At 46.2% G+C, this 10,013-nt stretch overlaps 1 protein-coding gene across 1 annotated transcript; it reads left to right on the top strand.

Annotated features, from left to right (window-relative positions):
• Positions 1–3,375: 3,375 nt before the first annotated feature.
• Positions 3,376–4,906, top strand: LOC123114848 (zinc transporter 2-like). The gene is made up of 5 exons (XM_044536238.1): positions 3,376–3,695; positions 3,762–3,873; positions 3,978–4,039; positions 4,160–4,283; positions 4,394–4,906. Exons 1-5 carry the CDS (start codon positions 3,402–3,404, stop codon positions 4,786–4,788), a joined length of 987 nt encoding a protein of 328 aa, XP_044392173.1. The 5' UTR covers positions 3,376–3,401; the 3' UTR covers positions 4,789–4,906.
• The last annotated feature ends 5,107 nt before the right edge of the window (positions 4,907–10,013 follow it).

Raw genomic sequence — 10,013 nt, 5'->3', positions numbered from 1 at the left:
GAGCGATGGTCTTTTCCTACCAATCTATCCCCCTAGGAGTATGCGTTTAATGCTTTGGTTTTTGATGACTTCTAAATTTTTGCAATAAGTGCATGAGTTCTTTTGATTAATGTTGAGTCCATGGATTATATGCACTCTCACCTTTCCGCCATTGCTAGCCTCTCTAATACCGCGCACTTTTCGCCGGTATCATACACCCACCATATACCTTCCTCAAAACAGCCACCATACCTACCTATTATGGCATTTCCATAGCCATTCCGAGATATATTGCCATGCAACTCTCCACCGTTCCGTTAATATGACACACATTACTTTTGTCATATTGCTCTTTGCATGAACATGTAATTGACATTGTATTTGTGGCAAGGCCATCTTCATAATTTTCATACATGTCTCTCTTGATTCATTGCATATCCCGGTACACCGCCTGAGGCATTCATATAGAGTCATATCTTGTTCTAAGTATCGAGTTGTAATTGTTGAGTTGTAAGAAAAATAAGAGTGTGGTGATCATCATTATTAGAGCATTGTCCCAGTAAGGAAAGAATGATGGAGACTATGATTTCCCCATAAGTCAGGATGAGACTCCGGACTTTATGAAAAATAAAAGAGGCCAAAGAAGCCCAAAAAAAAGAGGCCAAAGAAGCCCACCAAAAGAAAAAAAAAGAAAAAAATGAGAGAAAAAAAGAGAAGGGACAATGCTACTATCCTTTTCCACACTTGTGCTTCAAAATAAGCACCATGATCTTCATGATAGAGAGTCTCATATGTTATCACTTTCATATACTAGTGGGAATTTTTCATTATAGAACTTGGCTTGTATATTCCAATGATGGGCTTCCTCAAAAGTACCCTAGGTCTTCTTGAGCAAGCAAGTTGGATGCACACCCACTTAGTTTCTTTTGTTGAGCTTTCATATACTTATAGCTCTAGTGCATCCGTTGCATGGCAATCCCTACTCACTCACATTGATATCTATTGATGGACATCTCCATAGCCCGTTGATACGCCTAGTTGATGTGAGACTATCTTTTCCTTTTTCGTCTTCTCCACAACCACCATTCTATTCCACCTATAGTGCTATGTCCATGGCTCACGCTCATGTATTGCATGAAAGTTGAAAAGGTTTTGAGATTACTAAAGTATGAAACAATTTCTTGGCTCGTCATCGGGGTTGTACATGATTAAATACTTTGTGTGATGAAGATAGAGCATAGCCAGACTATATGATTTTATAGGGATAACTTTCTTTAACCATGCTATTTTGACAAGACATGATTGCTTTGATTAGTATACTTGAAGTATTATTACTTTTATGTTAATATGAACTTTTGTCTTGAATCTTTTGGATCTGAATATTCATGTCACAATTAAGAAGATTTACATTGAAAATTATGCCAAAGTATCACTCCGTATCAAAAATTCTTTTTTATCATTTACCTACTCGAGGACGAGCAGGAATTAAGCTTGGGGATGCTTGATACGTCTCCAACGTATCTATAATTTTTGATTACTCCATGCTACTTTGTCTACTGTTTTGGGCTATATTGGGCTTTATTTTCCACTTTCATATTATTTTTGGGACTAACCTATTAATCGGAGGCCCAGCCCAGAATTGATGTTTTTTTTGCCTATTTCAATATTTCGAAGAAACAAAATATCAAACGGAGTCCAAACGGAATAAAACCTTCGGGAACGTGATTTTCTCACCGAACGTGATCCAGGAGACTTGGACCCTACTCCAAGAAGAGCCAGAGGCGGTCACGAGGGTGGAGGGCGGCCCCCCTGGGCGCACCCCCTACCTCGTGGGCCCCCTGTTGCTCCACCGACGTACTCCTTCCTCCTATATATACCTACGTACCCCCGTCAGATCAGATACGGAGCCAAAATCCTAATTCCACCGCCGCAACCTTCTGTATCCGCGAGATCCCATCTTGGGGCCTGTTCCGGAGCTCCGCCGAAGAGGGCATCTACCACGGAGGGCTTCTACATCAACACCATACCCTCTCCGATGAAGTGTGAGTAGTTTACTTCAGACCTTCGGGTCCATAGTTATTAGCTAGATGGCTTCTTCTCTCTTTTTGGATCTCAATACAATGTTCTCCCCCTCTCTTGTGGAGATCTATTCGATGTAATCTTCTTTTTGCGGTGTGTTTGTTGAGGCCGATGAATTGTGGGTTTATGATTCAGCTTATCTATGAATAATATTTGATTCTTCTCTGAATTCTTTTATGTATGATTGAGTTATTTTTACAAATCTCTTCGAATTATCCGTTTTGTTTGGCCAACTAGATTGGTAGTTCTTGCAATGGGAGAAGTGTTTAGCTTTGGGTTCAATCTTGCGGTGTCCTTACTCAGTGACAGAAAGAGTTGCAAGGCACGTATTGTATTGTTGCCATCGAGGATAACAAGATGGGTTTTTTATCATATTGCATGAATTTATCCCTCTATATCATGTCATCTTGCTTAAAGCATTACTCTGTTTTACTTAATACTCTAGATGCATGCTGGATAGCGGTCGATGAGTGGAGTAATAGTAGTAGATGCAGAATTGTTTCGATCTACTTGTCTTGGACGTGATGCCTATATATATGATCATACCTAGATAATCTCATAATTATTCGCTTTTCTATCAATTGCTCAACAGTAATTTGTTCACCCACCGTAGAATACTTATGCTCTTGAGAGAAGCCACTAGTGAAACCTATGGCCCCCGGGTCTATTCTTATCATATCAATCTCCATTACTTTATTTACTTGCTTTGTTTTTACTTTACCTTTTACTTTTTACTTTGCATCTATCTATCAAAAATACAAAAAATATTTTCTCTATCAGATCTCACTCTCGTAAGTGACATTGAAGGGATTGATAACCCCTAAGCGTTGGTTGCGAGTTGCTATCGTTTTGTGTAGGTACGAGAGACTTGTGCGTGATCTCCTACTGGATTGATATCTTGGTTCTCAAAAACTGAGGAAAATACTTACGCTACTTTACTGCATCATCCTCTCCTCTTCGCGAAAATCCAACGCAGTTCTAAAAGAGGTAGCACCCGCCGCCGCCGACACCGCGCGGGCTTTGCCCGACGGCGCCCGACGGCGGCGACGGGGGGAGGGGAGGAGGGTGGGGGTTGGGGACGGCGGCTAGGGTTCGAGCACCCGGGCCGCCCGCGGGGGGCGACACGGGGCCGAGACGAGTGAACCATGGTGGCCGTTTAAAATTTTACTACTCAAGAACAATTTAAGAAAGAGTACTACCCCGAGAAAAAAGTTGTACTCCGGCAACACATTGGCCTACACATCAGCCCCTTGCAAGCTTCCCGCCCACGTATAAATCCCCTCCTCGTCCTCGGCTCCTATCTACCTTCCGCACTGCCCAGCACAGCACCGGCACGCACGGGCATGGGCATGGCATCGGCCACCAGCTCCCGCCACCTCCTCCTTCTCGTCCTTTGGCTCAGCGCGTCCGCGAGCACCACCTGGGCCCATGGAGGCGGCGGCGACCACGACGGCGACGCGGACGGCAGCGCGAAGGCGAAGCCGGATCTGCGGGCGCCGGGGCTGGTGGCGGTGAAGCTGTGGTGCCTGGCGCCGGTCTTCGCGGGCACCCTGGCCGGCGGAGTGTCCCCCTACTTCATGCGGTGGAATGAGGCGTTCCTGGCGCTGGGCACGCAGTTCGCCGTCGGCGCAGTGCAGGTGAGCAGCATCAGCAGGTCGCACGTTCTCCGCTGAAACTAACTGCTATATCTGCGCATACACCAGCTGGCCGGCGGTGTAAAGGTGGCAGCTGCGCCGTGCGCGTACGTTTGGTTAAATCTAAATGCAAATTTGCTCCCTTTCTATTCTGGGGCGGGCGCTACGTGCTACGTGATTGGCAATCTTTCGATGTGCATTTTCACGGCCTTATTGTTACTCCTGCGATCTTATTATTAGTCATGCTTTAATGTTCAGAATCCACCCCTGTTTACAAACTTCCAGGAGCGCTGGAGGAGGGCAAGCTGAGCAGCACCAACGGCAACAGCATCGAACCACAAACATCTGTAAGTGCAGCCTCCGAACCAAGTGTTAATTTGACAACCACTCGGACTAGCAGACAGCTCTGTGTATTTCGTACAGTATTGATGGAGATATGGATTGACTTGGTTGTGGTGCACGTACAGGACGCGCACGGACCGTCGACTGCATCCATGCTGCGCAGCGCGAGCACCCTCGGCGACGGCGTACTCCTCATCGCCGCGCTCTGCTTCCACTCCGTCTTCGAAGGCATCGCCGTCGGAGTTGCTGGTAAGATAGAGACAGAGATTGATACTTCTTGAATCAAAAGATGCTCGCGACTTCCTCGCGCATCCGCTTCAAGCAATTAGCATTTCAGATTCCGTTGAATTTACTTGCAGAGACGAAAGCCGACGCGTGGAAGGCGCTGTGGACCATCAGCCTGCACAAGATCTTGGCCGCGATCGCCATGGGCATCTCGCTGCTGCCGATGCTCCCCAACCGCCCCCTCCTCTCTTGCTTCGGCTACGCCTTCGCCTTCGCCGTCTCCAGCCCCATCGGCGTCGGCGTCGGCATACTCATCGACGCCACCACGGAGGGCCGGGTGGCCGACTGGATCTACGCCATCTCCATGGGCCTCGCCACGGGCATCTTTGTCTACGTCTCCATCAACCACCTCCTCGCCAAGGGGTACAAGCCCCAGAGGCCCGTCGCCGCCGACACGCCCCTCGGCCGGTGGCTGGCCGTCGTGCTTGGCGTCGGTGTCATCGCAGTCGTCATGATATGGGACGCCTGAATTCGTGATCCATGAGAACTAGAACCATTTACCTATGGATGTAAGCCTATTGTGCTGCTATAAGTTTCTGCTAGTTGGACACCAGATTTGCAGTACCAGCTCATCAAATGAAGCAGCTAGTGACAGATAAACATAAGAACTGAATTCCTGGTTGTTTCAATACGCATTTAGTGTGTGCACTAAATCCCCTGGACAATATTTTGCTGCGTTTCGTTAATACTCCACCATCAACAAAGCATGTTAAACATGCACAATTGGAATTCCATGGTTTCATTGGAGTGTGGTTCTGTGGTTATAGAAGGGACCAAAAACCTGCTATCCCATGCTACCAATTACTACAGAGAGTTGTTTGGACCAGCCCCTGGCAACATTTGCCAAATCGATGCTTCATTATGGTCCCAGGATGAAAACATCATGCCTGAGGATAATGAGTACCTGACCCGCCCTTTCTCTCTTGAGGAAATCAAGACAGCATTGTTTGCGATGAAACCTAATCGCGCTCCTGGACCGGACAATATTCCTGCAGAATTCTATCAACATTGCTGGGACGTTGTGAGTCCGGAGTTGTTCAATCTCTTTGAGTGATTCTATGAGGGAAAATTAGATGTTCAACGCTTGAATATGGGGTTATCACATTACTCCCTAAATCTGCGGAGGCAAAGAGAATACAACAATATCGACCTATTTGCTTGCTGAGGTGCCCGTACAAATTGATCACGAAAGTTATGGATCTTAGAGCTGCGAAGGTTGCTAACAAAATCTTTAGCATCCAGCAGAATGCTTTCATTAAGGGGAGACACATTGTGGATGGCATTCTATCCTTGCATGAGGTACTGCACTATACTCATATAAAAAAGGATGTGGGAGTAATATTTAAGATTGACTTTGAGAAAGCTTATGACAAAGTCAACTGGGAGTTCCTACTGGATTGTCATGTTAAACGGGGTTTTAACTCAAAATGGTGCGGGTGGGTGTCTCAAATCCTTAGGAATGGCACGGTTAGTGTTAAGATCAATGATGAGATAGGACCCTATATCCAGAGCGCTAAGGGGGTGAGACAAGGTGACCCACATTCTCCGTTCCTTTTTAATCTTGCGGCAGAATGCCTGACTAAGATGGTCATTTCAGCCCAAAAAAATAATCTCATTAAGGGGCTAGCTTCTGGGCTGATAGAAGGAGGGGTAGGCATCCTTCAGTACGCGGACGATACTGTCCTGTGCTTTGAACATGATGTTGACAAAGCTGTCAACATCAAGCTGTTGTTGTATCTTTTCGAACTCATGTCTGGTTTAAAAATTAACTATGATAAGAGCGAAGTGTTTGTGGTGGGAGGGGATAATGACACAGACAGTATATATGCTGATCTGTTTGGCTGTCGTGTGGGATCTTTACCTATGAAATATTTGGGAGTTCCAGTTACATATTCCGCTCTTTAGAACATTGAGTTGGAGTCCCTGGATGTTAAAATGGTTAAGAAATTGGATGCATGGGTAGCATATGCAGCCTCCTCTGGCGCTAGGCTCACCCTGCTTGACTCCAGTTTGGATGGTATCTCATCTTACTTGATGTCGATGTTTCTTTTTAACAAAACCTTTATAGAAAAGATAAACAAACATCGCAGACGTTTCTTTTGGAGGAGGAGGAATAAGAAGCGAGCTTATCATATGGTTAAATGGGCTAGAATTTGCCGATCGAAAAATATTGGTGGCTTGGGTATAAAAGACCTTCACAAACAAAATATCAGCCTGCTTGTGAAGTGGTGGTGGAAGCTGGAAACTGATGATGGGCTATGGCAGCGCATCGTCCGTGCAAGATATTTCAGAAACAAAACGGTCGCGAACATTCGCAGTCGTTTCTCTGATTCTCCCTGTTGGAAATCTATCATGAAGGTCAAAGATGTTTATATGGCCGGGAGAAAAGTCAACATTAACAAGGGGGGCCTGGCAAGGGTTTGGCACGACCCATGGGTGGATAATGGTATCCTGCGAGAATGCTTCCCTGTTTTGTATGACATCTGTCAAGATCAAGACTGTACTATTGCCTTCTTTGTAGACAATGACTATAATCTTCCCTTCAGACGTAGGCTCTTTGGAGAGCTGGAGGAACAATGGAATTGGATCATGTGTGAGGCTAAGAAGATGCCTCTGAATGAGAATCCTGATGCTATCTCCTGGTCCCTGAATAGTGGAGGTAGATTCACCACTAAATCTGTATATAAGTGGCTGGAGAGAGACCTATCTGGCCCTAATTATAAATGGATGTGGAAAGCGGCAATCCCGTTGAAAATAAAAATATTCCTATGGCAATTATTCTAAGATGTTGTTCTCACGCGCGATAACATGCGGCGGAGGAATTGGCCAGGAAATCATGTGTGCTCTTTTTGTACTAATGTGGAAACTGCTAACCATCTTTTTTTCGCTTGCCCTTTCGCCCGCACAGTTTGGGGGGTGTTGGGGTTGACTGTTGGGGCTTCCTGTGCTCCCAGATCAATCTGGCAAAGTCTGGCTTGGATGTACAATTTGCTTCCTGGAGGCAAAAAATTCTATATGATGATCATTGCTGCAGTGTGCTGGGGGATTTGGTGCCTTCGCAACAAAACTACTTTTGATAAGTATAATGCTCGTTCTCCGCTGGAGGCTGTCTTCACCGCTTGCTCTTTTATGTTATACTGAGCAGGGCTGCTTAAGGAGGATGACAGGAGGAAATTCCAGGATGGTGTGAAGAGGCTGGCTCATGTGGCAGCGGCACCGGCGGACAGGCCTTATGCGCGTGGCAGGCTTCTTCTGGGAGATGAAGATGGCATCCAGATTGGTTAGATCATGTTAGTCTCATCTTAGCTTGGCCTATATCCACTGGAGTTTGATGCCCACTGGATTGCTCTTTTTGGTGTTGGTGGTCCTATCCTTTCAAGTTTAGCCTCTAGTCAGGTTAAGTCTGTAGCGAACTTTGGTTGATTGTGTCGCCAGGTTTTCGCCCCACGGCTGATAGTCCGTTACAGGGCTATCATGCAGTGGGTTTCCTGGCGATGCGCCAACTCGCTCTCCCCTTTTAGTCTCCTTTGCTTGGTAGTTGGTCTTATTCGGCTCGATGCTCATTTTGCGATACTCTCCAAAAATAGTAACAGACTGATGTATTTTCGTTGATTGCAAAATTAATGGAAAGGGGTGTGAGCCCGGTTGGAAAAAAAATGTTAAACATGCACAATAATGCCACACACGACCTACATGCTTCATTGGCTTCATGTGCACAAATTATCTGTACAATATTGCTTACGTCACTTATCACTAGCATCGGCTTAAAGTCCAAAGTAAGTGGCGGTTAAAAATAAAATGCCCCTTCGGATTGACGTGCATGATATAATAATATGAAATTCAAAAATGTCATGTAACCATTTATTTGGGCAAATCCTCATTAATGCTTACTATAAAAGTCCCCGCAGCCACATGTGCAGTGTTGTCTAGTTTTATGTGCTAGAAATGCCTAATTTGTCTTTCTTGTGTACCTCAACCAAAATGCATTTCATCATGAAACTTTGAAAAAAGTAGTATACATCCATCCACATGTATGTGCGTGCGTGCGTGTGTGTGTTTGTGTTTTCAGAAATTCTCTCTCTCTCTCTCTCGTATTTTCTAGAATTTTAAAACTTAAATATCATAGTTTTGAAAAAATAATAATATCCGGGAGCCGGGAGCCAAAAGCAATTTCTGAGTTTTTGTTCTCTCTTTCCTTCATACTCCCTCTGGAAAGATTTATAAGACGTTTTAGAAAGTGTAGTTCAAATCCCGGCACGTTAAGAAAATTCGGTCGTTTCCATTTTTGCCCCTGCGCTCACTCACTCACCCGCACTCACCCATTCCCCTCTCGCACTCACTCGCCCGCGTCGACGTCTCCCTGCCCGAATCCGGCGCGGTGGCGACGCGCCTCACTCTCCGGCGTGGTGGCGACGCTCCTCCCTCTCGCCCGCGTCGACACCTCCCTCTCGCCCGCGTCGACACCTCCCTCTCGGCCGCTTCGCAGCCTCCCTTCTCCTCTTGTCGCCGCCTCTCCCTCTCCTCGCCCGCGTTGTCTAGCCAAAATTGTTTTTTTGTGAGGTCAGGATGAGCGGGAGGAGCACGTTCGTCCCCCGCGTCGACGTCGGCGTCGAGGAATAAGCAGGTGGAGGGCATGGCGGAGCGCCACCGCCGCAAGCACCTCAATGACCTCCGCTCCGTCTTACTCCAAGATCTAGAAGGTAAAAAATGCAACTCTTTTTCATTTTTACCACGCCAGATGGAGCAATCTTGGGAGTAAATCAAGATGAGCGTGTCTTCTTGGTGCGAATTTGATTTTGGGCATCTGGATTGACTACATCCGCATCTGCATCCAAGGTCACACATTGCCGCCAATGGAGCAGAGCAAAAGGAGGAGGGCGACACCCAGGGAGAGGGGCGGTAGGAACACGAGCGAGTGGCTGTTTTAGATGAGGAGGAGCGGAGGCAGCGATGACATGGTGCAGGCGACCTTCCATCTGTTGCTGACCAGTGGAGGAGGAGCAGGAGGACGTCGGCGCCGTCGGTGAGCACTCCTCTCTGTAGATCTGATTGCTTGCCGCATGCTTGTTGAGTATTGCAAACTTGCTCCTCACTGATGATGATGACACAAAGATCTAACTGAATTTCTCGCATGCCTAGTCCTGAATCTTGATTATGTCAATGTTCACAGGAATGTGGAGAACAATCAATTTGCAGGATCAGTCCCAGAGAAGATGCTCAACGTCCCAAAATTAGTGCAGAAGACAGGACAACCACGTAACCATTCAATTTCTGCATAAGAAAGGACAACCATTTAACCATTCTGATCCACGGTTCCTCTCCGACGATAGTGAGTTGTTGTTTGTACTCCATGTTCTTTTGCTTGTACTGCTAGTGGTTATGCTTGTGCTGCTATATCTTCTGGTGCTGCTAGATTAATATGAGTAGGAGTAGAGTACATGCAGTAGTTAGAGTGCTTGCTCAGAGTAGGATTTTTGTTAGGAGCAGTTAGAGTACTCTACTGGAAGTCTGAAAGTACTCCTTGTAAGAGTAGTTTTTTTTAGAAAAGGAGGATGACCCCCGGCCTCTGCATCTAGGGGAGTGAGGCGTATAATCCATTTCCACAAACAACTTTAAAACAATATAATCCATTTCGACAAAAAAGACTCCATGGATGCATTTCCACAAACAAGTCTCATCATAGCACTACAAGTC

The sequence above is a fragment of the Triticum aestivum genome, chromosome 5B (genome assembly GCF_018294505.1).
Source record: "Triticum aestivum cultivar Chinese Spring chromosome 5B, IWGSC CS RefSeq v2.1, whole genome shotgun sequence".
Classification (NCBI taxonomy): Eukaryota; Viridiplantae; Streptophyta; class Magnoliopsida; order Poales; family Poaceae; genus Triticum; species Triticum aestivum.
Note: the sequence above shows the minus strand (reverse complement) of the source record. Positions and strands in the feature narration are given on the sequence as shown.

Excerpts from the sequence above, each read along its gene's own strand:
- LOC123114848 (XM_044536238.1), top strand. The coding sequence starts at position 3,402 with ATGGGCATGGCATCGGCCACCAGCTCCCGCCACCTCCTCCTTCTCGTC. Across the intron at positions 4,040-4,159 it reads GCATCGAACCACAAACATCT|GACGCGCACGGACCGTCGAC; the intron begins GTAAGTGCAGCC and ends GTGCACGTACAG. Across the intron at positions 4,284-4,393 it reads CATCGCCGTCGGAGTTGCTG|AGACGAAAGCCGACGCGTGG; the intron begins GTAAGATAGAGA and ends ATTTACTTGCAG.